This window comes from Muntiacus reevesi, chromosome 18 (assembly GCF_963930625.1).
Source record: "Muntiacus reevesi chromosome 18, mMunRee1.1, whole genome shotgun sequence".
Classification (NCBI taxonomy): Eukaryota; Metazoa; Chordata; class Mammalia; order Artiodactyla; family Cervidae; genus Muntiacus; species Muntiacus reevesi.
In genome coordinates, this window is record NC_089266.1 from 6,822,031 (window position 1) to 6,836,971 (window position 14,941).

The window sequence follows — 14,941 nt, forward strand, 5'->3', positions numbered from 1 at the left end:
CTGCCAGCACTGGAAACCTGAGGTAGCCACCTTGGAGAGAAAGCATCCCTGCAGTTACGGGGAACACAGGTAGAAACCTGAATAAGAGTGTTCAGCGGTTTGCATCTGAAACTTTGCTTTACCTCAGAATCATGTTAGCTTTCTGGTTATCTTTTTGTTTATTTAGCATTTTGTGTTGGGGTATTGCCAGTCAACATTGTTGTGATAGTTTCCGGTGAACAGTGGAGTGACTCAGCCACACATATACACGTGTCCATTCGCCCCAACTCGCCTCCCATCCAGGCTGCCCCATAGCGCTGACATTGAGCAGAGTTCCCTGTGCTGTCTATACGGTAGTTCCTTGTTGGGTTCTCTCTCTCAAATATGGCAGTGTGTACATGTCCATCCCAAACTCCCTAACTAGCCCTTCCCTCATCTTTCCCCTTAGCTTCTTTAAAAAAGGAAACAGTCTAGGAACGTATCTTTCAACAGAAACTCAGATGGCACCTTCCCCCACACTGGGGTGACTGGTATCTGTATTACAAAGATTCCAAATTGGACAAAAATGGTTTTATTTAACATGCAGCAAAACAAGGGCAGCAGTTGATATATCCAGTAGTTTTTTTTGTCACAAAGTGACCTCAATAGTAATGAGTAACACTCATAAATAACTCTAAGTCTAAAGCTTACCGTAAAGGTACATTCCGCATAGTAGGCCCACAGAGCTTCCCAGGGCTGCAGCAGCCCATCTCTGGAGAGCTCTTGGATTTACTCCTCAAGGAGTGAAATGGATTCACTTTCTTTCGTCTGTCCTAATGAAGCAGTGAAACCTGCTCGCTGATGAGGGGAGCGGAGGGGGTGATGGCCTCTTGATTAAGGAAGCCTGGCGAGAGCAGGGAGGGCTGCTCCAGGGCTGCCTCTCCCTGGAGCTGGCTCTAGCTTATCCAGCTGAGTATGGGTGAGCCACCTGCTCGTTCCCCAGCGGCTGGGTCTCACCTGCCTGTCGCCCCGTGAGGCCTAGCTGTAGCCAGTGGACGGAGCACTGTTGAAGCAATAGGGTCTGGTGACTCGATTCAAGCAAGGCTCCTAATCTCACCACCTCCAGACCCAACATGTCGCCAACAGTGCCCTTCAGCAGCTGGGGACACTCGGGGTTTCTGGGCAGCAGGTAAGGACATAAGTTTAGTGCAATGCGCCTGGTCCTGAGGCCTCCTGTTCCCAACCGCGAGCCACCCCGCAGGCCATCTGGGGGGAGGAGGGGGGCCAACGCAGGACGCAGGGTGCTGTCTGCCCCTTCAGAGGTGAAGGGCAGCACAGCGGTTTGTTCCAACGCTGAGCAAGAGGTAGTGAGTGAGTGAGATGGCCTGTTCCCACGGCAGCAGGCACCCTTTTCCCAGAAAGTGCTGGGTACCTGCTTCCGGAGAAGGCGCAACACTGCTCTCTTCCATTTCCTTTCCTAGTTGTGGTTCAGGCTGCTGCAAGGCCAAGTTCTACTTCTAGCAGCTTTAGTTCCTTATCTCACTGTGATGTCCATAGGACACAGCCTGCTGCTGCCAGGGCCCAGCACAGCTCCTCTGGTGGCCAGCCGTTCCAGGCTCATGCTGCCCACAGAGGGCAAGGGTGGCGGTCCGGCAGCACGCCAGCGCCCTGCTCTGGGCCCAGGGCCACTCGGGAGCCTAGGCTGTGCCCTTCTCCCTGGAGCCTGCCAAGGGGAAGCCTGGGTAGCAGGGGGGCTGAGAACTGGGGATGTGAGGATGTGGTCCTGAAGGAGGGTCCTGAGTCTCTGCATCAGAGGATGCCAGCGCAAGGGGAAAACCCACTCCAGCCCTGGGGCCATGTCCCCAGGGGACGGCACAGCACCTGGGGCCACTCCCCGCTCCTGATGCACATGGCCACTTCCAAGTCACACAGGTAGATAAAAACAGGTCCTTTTAGGGGCTGAAGGAAGAGAGATCACAGCAGCGGCTCGGCTCCCAGCAGCGGCGGCCAGGGCCCCTGTTCCACATCAAATCTCTTAAGCACAGCGGTTAGGACGTGAAGGAGGACTAGGCCTGGAGAGCCTCCTGTCTTGGGGCAGCCTGCCTGGGCTCCAAAGTGCAGCCGACACGTGTCCTCTGGGGTCATAGGTTCCCCCACTGCTCCACAGGGGGGAACTGGTCCACCTCACCCACCTCGGTGCTCAGCTGCTCCCCCAAGGCGAATGTCAGCTTGTACCGAAGCCTCGCCTTCTCCTGCAGCAGAGGGGCCGCGCGTCAAGACACCCCTTCTGATACCCTTGGGGCGCTTTCATGCAGGGGACACGCCCTGCTCCTACCACCCACCCCATCCTCACTTGGTCATTGGGCCAGGGTGGAAAAGGGACATGGGAGAAGTAGTAACACTCCAGGCTGGGAGGTGGTGGACGTGGAGGTCTAAGCTGGGGCAGCCAGGGCTTTCTGCTGGGGTCCCCAGCTCCAGCTCACCTTCAGCGGGTTGGCCAGCAGCATGACCTGTGTGATGGCTGCAGGTGGCTGGATGGGGCTGAAAGGAGAGAGTTCTGTCCCAGAGGGTGGCTGCAGCTTCACTTTCATTGACTAGAGAGACAGACAGGCTCCTTTGAAGAGATGGCAGGTGCCCTTGAGGTGGAACGGGATGCAGGCACGTGGGTGCAGGAAGAAGCCCCAGGGGGCGGGGATACCTTGGGCACTGCGGCCTGCAGCACGATGCTCTTGATGGGCAAGGGAGCCGTGTTCAGCATGGACACCACCACCACCAGCACGTCAGGCCGTCCTGGAGGGCACTCCTTGGCAAAATGGAAGAGGATGCGGAAGCCGTTTTTATCATAGGCCGTCACAGGAAGGGCACTGCCTGTGTGTGAGAACGGGGCAGGTGAGGGCGCGGGGAGAGGCAGGCCTGAGACAGCACCGCAGCCGAGCGGAGGGCACAGCAACCCCGGGACCGGGAAACTCCGGGCGGAGCCCAGGAAGAACCTCCCGAGCGCACAGTGGGGACAAGCACAGACTGCGACGCCATAGTGTGGGCCGCGTGTGGCTCTAAGGGACCCTGGCAAGAAGAGCCTGGACCCACCCACCCCTTGCATGCGGCCCACAGCTCTGCAGGCTGGGACCCCTGCCCCTCACCCCGAGCCTCCAACACCTACTAGGCTTGATAGACTCCAGGGGCACGTGGACACTGGCCAGGGAGAGCTCGGGCCCCTTCACGGGGCTGCCCTGGGCCTGGAAGAGAGGGCTGCCAGGCACCGTGGAGAGGGGGAGGAGAGGCCGAGTGGAGGCGCCGGTGGGGAGCAGAGGAGGGGCGGCAGCGCCTGGGAAGAAGCTGGAGGTGGCGGGTTTCACCAGGCCTGATGTCCTGGGCAGCAGGAAGGAGGACAAGGCGTGTCGAAGGCCAGGCAAAGCTGCTGGCCACCCTGTGCGGAGGCCCCCAGACTAGAGCCGGCTCTCCCCCATCCCAGCTTCCAGATTCCAGCCGACCCACCAGACTGAGAGGGAACTCCCGCAACCCCCTGGGGCTGCCTCCCCAGCACTCCCCTCCCGCTCATTACACTTTGGCCTCTTGTAGAAGCTGGTCGAGGACATCCAGCTGGTGCAGGGTACTGTCGCCCAGAGCAGAACCGTGGTACCCGGGGGTGATGGGCTTAGCCTTTGGGGCCGGAGCTGGGGCCAGGCCGGTGGAGAACAAGAACGGGCCAGCTTTGGGGGCAGGGACTCCAGCTGGGGCCACGGGGGCCTGGGGACTGCCTGCGGGGGCCACTGAGGGCTGCAGGAGAGGCCCGTCTGTGGGGCTGCAGGCTCCCGGCCCGGGTTTGGGGCTGAAGAAGTCCAGGTCCGACTGCTCGCTCTGGGGAAGGAGAGCGGGAGTGAGGTGGCCCTGCAGGCGGCGGAGGCTCCAGGCTCTCCACCCTGCCTGCCCCCCACGCTATTCCCGGGGGCTGGGCCGAGCCCTCTGCACGAACAGCCGTCCAATGGACAGGGCGCGTGAAGCGCTGTGTGCGGGAGGGTACCCGGGGCCAGGACAAGGCTGGCAAGGGGGGCAGACACGGCGCCCGCCCCTACCTGGAGCAGGGGCCACTGGCTGTTCCCAGCTGCCTCGGCGGGAGGAGCGCTGGGCACCGGGTCGGCGAGGCCTGAGGACAGAGGAGACGGCTGTGGTGGAAGAGGCTCTGGGCTAGGGCGGCCCCAGCCCCACCTCACCTGAGGGAGGGTCACGTGACCACCAGGCCGTCCGAGGGTGAAGGGGTGTCCCCCAGGGCTTCCGGAGGGGAACGGGCCCTCTTCTGTCTTTATGCTGTGGGGGTGCCTCCCGGGGAAGGGGGAGCACAGCCAGACACGATGTCACCCGAGGACACTGCCCTGGGCCCTCCTCCTCACCCTCGCTCAGCACCCGGAGTTCCCTCGGGCCTCCCTGCCCAGGGCAGCCCCCCTAGGACGCACCCAAGCAGAGCAGCTCCTCGTCCAGCAGGCTGAGGGCGTTGCTCGTGCTGCTGGGCCCTGGGGGCGCCTCGGGCTGGCCAGCTGAGTGGCTGCGCCCAGGGCCCGAGGCCTGGGGGGGCGGAGGGAGGACAGGGATGCTCGAGCTGGTGGGGGCGGGGGCCAGAGCTGGGGGCGGGCTGCTTGGCGCATCCACCTCAGCAAGGTCGATCAGAGTGCCTTGGTGGCTGGAGCGGCCGTTTCCTGGATGGATGACGGAAGGGGACAGGAATCACTGGGGGCCCCTCCCAGGCTGCGCAGGGGAGGAGGGCCCTGAGCACAGCCTCTGGCCGCCTCCTAGAACACCTGTCTGGGGAGCGGTGAAGAGCTGGTGGAGGTGGCGGGTGGGGACACCCTGTGTGACCTCCTGGGAGGGACTTGGAGGGGCTCGGAGTCCCCTCAGGCCTTTGGGCTAACACGGGGTCACCCTGCACTGGGGCCTGGCGGTGGGGACCCAGGCTGCTCTGGAGGGAGCAGGGAACCAGAACACTTTACCTTCTGAGGTCACCACCTCGCCATTGACGACCTGCCCTTCAACGACTGTCTTATAAGAGTTGATGACCCGGGAGAGGTTGTCACTGGCCTGTAAGATGTCTCCTAGTACCGGAGAGAAACCCGTCACTCCCGGCATGATGATGCCCCCACCACACACCATCCAAATCCCCAGGTCACCCCCTCAACCACCCTTCCCGTTCCACTCACCTAAACTATTGTCGTTGTCCTCTGTCTCACTGGCGAGTTTGAATAACGTCCGCCTCTTGTTCTCACACCGATCAAACAGCTCCTATCAGAGACCCAGGCAGGAAAACTCGAGCTGCCAGATCACCTAACCTACCGTCCACGCCAGAGTCCCGGCTCCCCGGTACCACAGCCAGTTCCTGGCAGATCACCCAACCCACCGTCCATACCAGGGTGTCCCAGCTCCCCTAGTATCATGGTCAGCTCCTGGCAGAGTCAGACTCTGCACAAATACTTCCTGCTGCCAGCCTCGGCCACTCTGCATCACAAGACGCCTGCCCAGGCAGAGAGGCAGCCAGGACAGCAGGCCCCTTCCCGCCTCCCTGGCTGGCACATGCCTCAGAATTCAGTCTCATGTGACTGAGGATGGAGGAGCGCACCGGGGAACCACGCTGGGCCTTTCTCTGCCCAAGCGTCCCCAGGCAGAAGGCGAGGTGGAGAGGAGGGGCGCACCCCGAGGCAGGTCTGCAGTCACGCAGACGGAGGGTGTATGGAGCGAATCAGCCACGGCTCACGTGAAAATGGAGGCACCACCCCTCTCGGCCTGGCTGCTGGTGGAGAAGGATCGCCAGGGCTGTAGCAGCGTCTCAGGGCAGGGACGCCCTCTCCTGGGGCCTACCTTCATGAGCTCCTTGTCTGCCTCCGCAGAGCCCTCTCTGCTGTAGTGACGCAGCATCTCACCAAGCAGCTTCACGCTGTTATCCACCTCCTCTAAGGTGTGCAGACGCTCGGTCACCTTCTGGACCCGCGCCTCATCCTGCGCCAGAGAGGACCAAGGAGTGAGAGCTCAGCTGGACTTGGCCCACTGCCCCCCCAAACCCTGCCAGGGAGGGTGAACAGCTGCCCAGGGAACATGCGGGCCAAGGCCCGCCCCACAGAAGCTGCTTTCAGAGCGGGATTCTTGGGACTACTGGCCTCAGACCTAATCTACAGCTCTTCTTTCAAAGCAGCAGCCCGCCTGCCCCCACGACTCCCGTTCCTCTCCCCTATCCACCCCCTGCTCCCACGTGTTGGGGAGCCCTGGGGACAGGGAAGGGACCGCTGCTCTGGGCCGCGGGCTCCCCCCAGGGCTCAGGGCCCACCCACCTCCTTCACCATGGACTTGATGAGCTTGTTGGCCTCCTGCAGGTCGTCTGGGTTTTTGCTTTTCAACAGCTTGGCTAGAAGCTGGAAGAGGAGCGCCTCAGAGGTGGAGGGACAGCAGCACCCCACCGGGGCACACGGGACCCAGGCGCACCCCGGCGCTGAGCGAGCCCACACCCCATCAAGGACTTTACCTTGGATTTCTCCTCGTCATCAAAAACGGGGTTTTTGGGACGAGGCGGTGGAGACGGGATCAGCGTCCTGTCCACAGAGATCAGCGGGTCAGAATGCACGATGCCTGGAAGGGGACGGAGCAGAGGTCGCGCAGGCTGGGCCGCCCTGGTGCCCGTCTCCACACAGCAAGGGGTGCCCCCGGGGCCAGGCCTGCAGGCCGCCACGCCTCAGCCCCTCAAGGCCCAGCCCAGACCCCCTGTTTGGGCAGACAGCCGCGTACCCTGTCTCTTCAACATGTGGTAGGCATCCTTGATCTTTGATTCTTCCGGCAGGGCCAACGTCCAGCTATAAAGCAGCTCAATAACCTTGGTCTTCACTTTCTCAGACACCCTGTCCCCCAGGTACTAAGGAGCAAAGGAAAGGGGAAAACTGAGTGCGTGTAGCCTGGAGGCGGAGGCAGAGGGAAGGCTGTGTTCACAGCAGTGAAATGGTCGCTAACTGGCTACAGTCCCCAGGTGTGAGCTGCAGGGCTGGGCCGGGTGTGAGCCAGCGCGGCCGGGGCAGGGGAGCGGCATCCAGGGGCACAGCCTCCGGCCAGGCAGGGGGCCGCGAGCTTGTCACCGCGTTCACACACAATATGCCAGACACATAGCTGCACCTTCTCTCGAAGGAGTGAGCGAGAATGCCTTCGCGGTGAAGAAGTGTCCCGTCTGCCCAAGCGGGTGCCCAGAGCTGAAGCGACACTCGTGTGTGACCGTGGCGGCCACGTGACAGGCGAGGACCAGTGACTGCTGTCACGGGAGCCCGTCAGCGGGCTCACTGAGGCCAGGAGGTCAGCAGAGACGTCCCTGTGTGCGTCTACCCTCAGCACGGCGTCCTCTGAGCGCAGGACCCAGGGAACCCCAGACCCGGGAGACGCTGGTTCGCATGGTGAAAGCCGGTGAGGGGGGAGGAACACAGAAGTTCTGAGAAACGAAACTGCCACCGACTGACCTTTGGAGAGACGACTTTGATCAACTCATTCAGAAACCGGAACTTGCCCACTTCGTTATGGAGCCTCCTGCCGCAGTTCTTCATGCAGGCTTCCAGCACCTGGGCACAGAGGCCGGCGCTCAGGCCAGGACCTGGCGCTCGGCCAGACCCCACATGCTGGCGGCGCTGCACAAACCCTTGCCCAAGAAAGGACCTAACCAGAAGAGGCGGCCCTGGGGGGCATCAGGGCAGTGGGATTACACTCAGAAGAGTTCCTCAAGGTGCAAACCCCTCCAGGGAAGCTCAGCAGAAACTCAAGTAAAAAACGCTGAAGCCCAGTTAACAAGACAGACGGTCAGCCCTGGAGCGGGCCTGCCTGCAGATCCTGCCCTTGCGCTTCACAGGTGAGGAGATGGAGGCAGAGACCACACATTCCTCTGATTCAGGGTCCAGGGCTCTTTCCACAAGCTGAGCAACATGTTGGGCAGGCCGGAGAGGATGTTTCAATTCTGTTTTCTTCATCTTAGACAGACATGCTATTTTCCCGCCCTATGGCGCCTGGTGCCTGAGTTTATGCCAAGGAGTGAACCACCCACGTGCTGCCCCCTGCCCTGGCTTCCATCTTTGTAAATCTGGGATTTTCAACTGCACTACCATGGATGTTCTGGGCCAGTCACCCGTTCTGGGAGCCTGTCCTGGGCACTAGAGAGTGCTCAGCAGCACCCCGGCCTCCACCCACACAGATGCCAGTAGCACCCCCTGACCTGTGACAACCAACAGTGTCTGCAGACACTGCCCAGTGTGACCGACCTGCCCCCACTGGAGACCCGGGTTTAGTCAGGCCTTCGCTCTATGGAGGACACGGCACAGGCACGCGTGTCGGCTAAATGCCTCTCCACGACGTCCCCCTTCCCGCCCTTCCAGGAGCTGAAGGGAGTCAGGAGAGAACCTGGGCATCCTGGCTTAGGGGGGAGCCTGGAGGCGTCCCAGCACCGCGCTCAGCTCCGCGTCCTGAATCCTCCGAGCCTGAATAAACGCTAAGATCTGCCCACTGGGCTGATGCCTTCACTAGCGACCCGCGTCATTTTTAGCTACGGGACGAATTACACCTGGCCAGCTCTTACCTGGCAGGACAGCTGTCGGCCTCTCTGAGCCCCAGCCCGGGGCCCCCGGCCCTACCACTCTGCCTTGGCCTCTCCGCTTCTCCCATCACACCTCGTGCTCACACTCAGCCATCCGTGATGCTTGGGCCTGGCACAGGGGCACACACATCTGTGGAACAACTGCCTGTGCAAGGTCCAGGTAAGTCTAGTTTGTATCCAGGACGCTCAGGTGGCTGAGGGCGGGAGCCCTGACCCCCTCAGAGATCCCAGTGGACTCGTGAAGATCCATCACCAGCACGAAAAACCTACCGTCAGGGCCTGGACCGCCTCCCATTCCTGCGGAGACTGGATCTTATGGGCCAGCAGTCGGACAGCGATCTGCGGCCTGAAGACGAGCAAAACCACACCTTCAGGACGCGGACCCTTGGCCAGCTGGCCAGCCCTCCTCTGCCAGTTTTTCACTCTCCCGGTCAACCGTCTCTCACCTGCCCCCCAACAGTTCTGAGACTCACCCTTCAAGCTCCTTGTTGATCTGATCACAAAAGCCGATTATGTATTCCCAGTCCTCCTGGCGGTTAGAAGGATTGGTGGCTTTATCTGGGGAGAGAACGAAAAAGACGACGACTGTTACGAAGAGCGAGGAGGACACTGCGGAAGGTTCTCCGCACAGTTTTAACGCATTGATGTGAAGAAGTTTCTTCTCTAACAGAGCAGACTCAATAGTTTAGTCAGACAGCAATTCAAATACAAATACTTGAAAAAAAATTTTTTCTGGTAGTGCCACATAGCTTCTAGGATCTTAGTTTCCTGACCAAGGATTGAACCTGGGCCCCAAGCAGTGACAGAGCAGAGTCTTAACCCCTGGACCACTCGGAATTCCCTACAAATATCGCTTTCTGTCCAGTATTCTGAAAGTTACAAACGAAAGAGAAAACAAATCTGAAGCCTCTCATTTTAAGGTAAGTTAACGACGATTACTGAGCCCTCTAGGCACGAATTGTGCTGTCCGTCCCTGGGTCACAGAAACAGAATCTAAGCCTGAGCAATCAGCATCCCTGAGTTTAAATGGTCTTCCACGAACAAGGACAAAGACAAGCACTGAAGGGTCACCCAGGGTTTAAACTCCAGGAGGTGAATGCCAAGTCTCCTAACACGTGGCGTGTGGCCTCTCTTCTCAGTCATGCCCAGATCCTGTGCTTAGAGAGGACGGCTCCAGCTGAGGGTGGTTAAATGCGTTCCCATCTCTGATTCAGATCTTGGAGTTGGCCTCTTCCAGAAAGCACTCTCAAGCTGTTTGCTAAATTTAGGGCTTCAGGTTCAGAAGACTAACGGAAGACTGAAGGCGTGTATCCTTTATAAAGTCCAGGCTCCTCCAGCAGATTTCCTTCAGGGCCAAAAGCAGAGTGAGAGCCTTGAAAAAGCCCTTCCCAAAAGGGGTGATGTTAGACGTTCCTGAATTCTGATTGCTCGTGACTCTGTTTCTTCACTTCCCTTTTCCTAATGTTAAAAATCACTAGCTCCACACTCAAATCCTAACAGGGACACCGAGCCAGCTCCATCCCCGCCCAGGCGTCACGAGGCAGCAGACGCCACCCAGTGGCATAGGAAAGACCTACAGCGCCCAGCGCTGTGCTTGCGGAACAGCGTTTCTGCTCTGGAGGCCAGAAAATTATGGTGGTTTAGGATCATATTTGGAGGAAGAGAGAGATGTCAGTCCTAAGTCTTGAAAAGAGAATTAGCAGGCCCTTGAAAATGTCACGCTTGGAGGGAAGGGAGATTAATTCTATCAAGAGGGGCTATTTGTTGCCACAGGGAGCTACTAGCTGTCACCCTCCAGAGAAGCCCTGTCTCCCCCGACCAGGTGCCTGAAACCTTCTCAGGTGTCAGGGCGGTTTGTTACTGCTGCTGCTGCTGCGTCGCTTCAGTCATATCCGACTGCAACCCCACAGACGGCAGCCCACCAGGCTCCCCGTCCACGGCACTGTCCAGGCGAGAGTACTGGACTGGGGAGTCACTGCCTTCTCCGGGCTTTGTCACCAATCCCTAGCATTTGGCAGGCTTGGAGTTCCCATACGACATAAGAGGGTGTAGGATACAAAAGTAAGATGGTTGAGGAGCCGTACCTGCCCCTGTCTCTACAATCACTTTGGGAGCAGTCACACACCTTCCACTGTTTGCCACTGGAAAAGAATGTCACAGACACAGGGGACAACGTGCACAGCCCCTCCCCTCCCCACACACGGACACAAAGCCATGGGCGTTCACCAAAAATGTGTCCGGCCCGCGGCTGCCACGACTCCATTTCTGCTTCCAGGAACACTCCCACCTACTTCTCACTTTCATTCAACATCTCGAGAACCCCATTTCCCCAATAGACTTTCCCACCGCAAACCTGCAGGGAGCTCTTGGCCTACACATGAACACAAAGCCCTGGTTTCAGCCATGGTTCGCCCCACTTCTGAGTATCGCCCCCCTCTCTCCAGCCAGCTGAGACAGCAGACCTCAGTCACCCACAGGAACTGCAAGAACCTCCAGAGGTAACCTGGGGTGACTCAGGCACTCCGTCTGCCCACCGCCTCCCGGCAGACGCACACACCCACCACCCACTCAACACTCTCCTTCACCTGCAGCGGAGGTGACGCCAGAACCTCCCCTGCAGATCCTGCCTTCCAGAACCGTCCCTCGGGACTCCAGGTTTCTATTTTGGGGTCTCTGTTGAAAGCCTTATACTAGTCTGTGTCTCTGTCTCTATACATCCTGCTCTCATTTTCAACTCAATTCTATCACTAGCCATGAGTGTCGTGGGACCTCTGGTCCAGGAGGGAGGGGAACAGCATTGGCCACCCCGCCCCAACACGGCTCAAACAGTCCAGTGACAAGTTCCACGTAGCAAGGATAAGGATGGAAGGGAAGTCAAGCGTCAAACTTTAGTGCGAAGGTCTTGAATCAAGGGAGACTTAGTCAACCACCAAGTCTTTTGTTAAACAGCCACAGAAAACTAAGTAGACAGCAAGTTAGGCCCTGGAGAAACGACAGGAAAAGTACAAGACTCGGATCCTACCCTTGAGGCGGTTAGGCTCTTCTCGTGCAACGCATGAGAAACAACCAGAACAAAACAAGACAGGGTGTAATTATAAGTGCTCACTTGGTGCAGAAACGAGTCTAAAAACACTCATCATTTCTCCTCCCTGACTTCCTTATTTCTATAAATGGTGCTACAATTCCAAAGCTCCTTTTGCCCCCAACCCTAGGCACCCAGGTCTGAAGGCTCTGTCTTCCCTCTCCTCATCCAATTTCATTAGTCAGTCCTAATCTCTTCCTTCTCCATGTCTTCACTATTTTTCCCCCCTCGAGGCTAGTAGGGTCTTAGCTCCTCTACCAGGATTGAGCCCCGGCCCTCGACAGTGAAAGCGTGGAGCTCTAATCACTGAACTGCCAGGGAATTCACCTCAATGTCTTTTTGTGCGTTGTGCTGAGTCACGTCCGACTCTGCAACCCCATGGACTGTAGCCCACCAGGCTCCTTTGTCTGTGGAATTTTCCAGGCAAGAATACTGGAATTGGTTGCCATCTTCTACTCCAAGAGATCTTACTGACCCAGGGATCAAACCCGAGTCTCTTGCCTCTCCTGCCTTGGTAGGCGGATTTTTTACCACTGAGCCACCTGGGAAACCCCAGTGTCTTTTTAAAACTGTTTTTTCACTCCTGCCCTGACCTCCTGTTTTCTCTCTTGCTTCCAGAACTTCTGCTCCAATCCATCCTATGTAAAACACCTATAGGAACCTTCCCAAAACACTGACTTAACAGGTACAGTATGAATGGGAATCTCTTAACTGGAGACACAGACCTCTTGGAGTGGAATTGGAGCCGGTCCAGAGTTTGGTCTTCCTAGCTCTCTCTTCCATGTTCCCACAGGAACGCCCTACTTGAGTCAAACGTCTGTTACTGCATGCCCCAAACACGGTCTGCTCCCTCCACACCACTGTCTGCTGTTTTCTTAGCCTATTTTCCCATTCTTTAAGGCCTAGCTCGAGTGCCATCTCCCCACTGGGAGAACCATCTCCCATTTCACTTATCCCCAATTTCGCAAAATAAACTGTCTGTATTTTAGCATTTATGGTTCCTGCTTTTTTACTTAAAAATGCTTTATCCACTCCAGCACCACTATCATCAAACTGAAGGCAAAGACTTTGAACTTAGTTTTCTTTAACACCTCACACAGTAGGTATTCATTAAGCACTGATTAACTGCAGTAATGACAGGACTTTAGAGAAGGCTGAAGTCATCAAGAGATGGTTTGTGGGGAAGGAGATGCCGGGATGGGTTTCAAAGCATGTAAAGGAGCACAGGGGAACAGGGCTTTCAGGAAAGGAGAAAAAGGTGTGTTGGTGGGACAAGAACATCCAGCTGACCGAAGCAAGGAAGAATACGAGGAAGTCGCAGAGAGGTAGAGGGGAGGAGCAGTGCAATGACTTGACTAAGCAGAAGGGTTCTTCTGGGAGCAGAATTGGGCTGGGGGGGAGACCTGAGACCTGTCCAAAATATCACTCTATGTAACAGGAAAGGGTCAAAGGCCAGTCTCAGCTCTAGTCTCTACAGATACCCTCCCTCTCCCCCATCACCATCTCCACTCTCCCTCAAAAACAGGTCTAAACTCTAAACCTAGCCTATTAGACTCAGCTGAGGTCATTTAAATTTCTCTGAAGTCCCCATTAGCATCTGTAAATGAAACCAATTCAAGAGTATTTACATACAGTTGGGTGGCAATACTTTGGCCACCTCATACAAAGAGTTGACTCATTGGAAAAGACCCTGATGCTGGGAGGGATTGGGGGCAGGAGGAGAAGAGGACGACAGAGGATGAGATGGTTGGATGGCATCACCGACTTGATGGGCATGAGTTGGAGTGAACTCTGGGAGTTGGTGATGGACAGGGAGGCCTGGCGTGCTGCGATTCATGGGGTCCCAAAAAGTCAGACACGACTGAGCGACTGAACTGAACTGAACTGGGTGGCTCTGGGCAAGTGAACTGATTAGGGCCAAGGTGTCCTCTTTTGTGACACTGTGACACCAGTACCTACTTTGCTAGGATTCTTGATAAATGAACGTCTTTGGAGCGCTCTGAGCTCCTGGGAGAACAGATCCATATACACAGAAGACTTTGTGACCTGCCTGTAACTGCAGACCTTGCAAATGTAACCTACGTTCAACCACCTGAACAGGGTTTCTTTTTTTTTTTTTTTGAACAGGGTTTCTTATGAAGGGGAGTCAGGCAGTTGGAGGAAGTGGGCATCACCCCTCAAGAGGCTGCAGGCTCTAGTGAATAACTGACAATGCACAAGGCAGCGTCTAGGCTCCAGCCTGTCTTATCACCCTGCGCAATTTCTCTTCACTTCAACAGGCCTCCAGGGGCCTCCTCTAGCCCATACTTAGTAAACTCAACGTACTAACCCTTCGGCCAAATGCAATCTGCTAAGGTTATCCTGTATTTCCTCAACAGCAATATGAGTGAGCAATCACAGCAATAGGCCGCTATAACTACAGTATCAGGCTGCGTCTCTCAGCTTTGCTGAGTAGTTTACCAACGAATGACTCGTTAAGACAGGCGGGGGGTGGGGAGAAGGGTCCCCCAACAGAGCTTTCATTATGCTTCGGCTACTGCAGGGGAAAGTACTCTTTGTTCCCCTCTCTCTCTGGATTATTTTCACTTCAAACATTCAGCCTGCGCGAAGCAGTCACTTCTGGAATACACGGTCAAAATTCTGAAGCTATGTGGGTATGCCCAGCACCACCCACCGCTCCCGGAGTTCAGCCCCAATTCGGAGCTTTCCCCTTCGTCGGAAGAGCGCAGGGGTCCCGGAGTCAAGGCCTTGCGCGGCCCCACCACAGTCTCCCCAAAGCGCCGATGCATGTCAGCCTGAAGCACTTGGCTGTCACTTTCCCTGAGCCCGCGAGGCCCGAGCTCACCGCGAAGAGCGCGGGAGCGAGAGGAGGCGCCGCGGCTCACAGAGCACGGGCCGGGCGGCCCCACTGAGGAAGGGGCGCGATCCCGGGGCGCTCGCGGCGCGGGCGAGGCTTGGCGCGGGCTGCCGGGCGGCGCCACCGCACGGCCGGGGGAGGGGACCGAGGGCTGGGGAGAAGGGCGGCTCGAGCGCAAACAGACTCGGCCGCGGATACTCACTCAGCCAGGACTCCAGACTCTCCCCTTCCGCCTCCGCCATATTGCAGCCGCCCGGGCCGGCCCAGCGGTCTCAAACCTCGCGAGAACCTGAGAGAGACGAGCCGGGGCGGGGCCTGCATAGGGACCTGAGAAGACCGTGTGCCGCCGCCTAGGATCTTGCCAGGCTGCGACGGATAATGCGAGGGCGAGCGTTTCCTTTTTGACTATCCGCCTTAGACCTCGGAGTGAGAGACTCTTCAGACCCAG

The 14,941-nt window shown here is 57.6% G+C and overlaps 1 protein-coding gene across 2 annotated transcripts; it reads right to left on the bottom strand.

Moving 5' to 3' along the window:
• Positions 1–527: 527 nt before the first annotated feature.
• On the bottom strand, positions 528–14,898 carry GGA3 (golgi associated, gamma adaptin ear containing, ARF binding protein 3). 2 transcript variants are annotated; one of them, XM_065908803.1, is made up of 17 exons: positions 14,696–14,898; positions 9,028–9,112; positions 8,825–8,900; positions 7,434–7,532; positions 6,721–6,844; positions 6,461–6,564; positions 6,270–6,350; positions 5,803–5,940; positions 5,148–5,229; positions 4,941–5,042; positions 4,410–4,649; positions 4,032–4,102; positions 3,521–3,816; positions 3,119–3,327; positions 2,657–2,826; positions 2,442–2,552; positions 528–2,210 (listed from the first exon to the last, which is right to left on the bottom strand). In XM_065908803.1, the coding sequence occupies exons 1-17, from the start codon at positions 14,733–14,735 to the stop codon at positions 2,100–2,102; spliced, it is 2,139 nt and encodes a 712-aa protein (XP_065764875.1). In that variant the 5' UTR covers positions 14,736–14,898; the 3' UTR covers positions 528–2,099. The 2 variants fall into 2 exon arrangements, with proteins under 2 accessions (XP_065764875.1, XP_065764876.1); XM_065908804.1 differs by lacking the exons at positions 8,825–8,900; positions 9,028–9,112; positions 14,696–14,898 and adding an exon at positions 8,537–8,674.
• Positions 14,899–14,941: the final 43 nt, after the last annotated feature.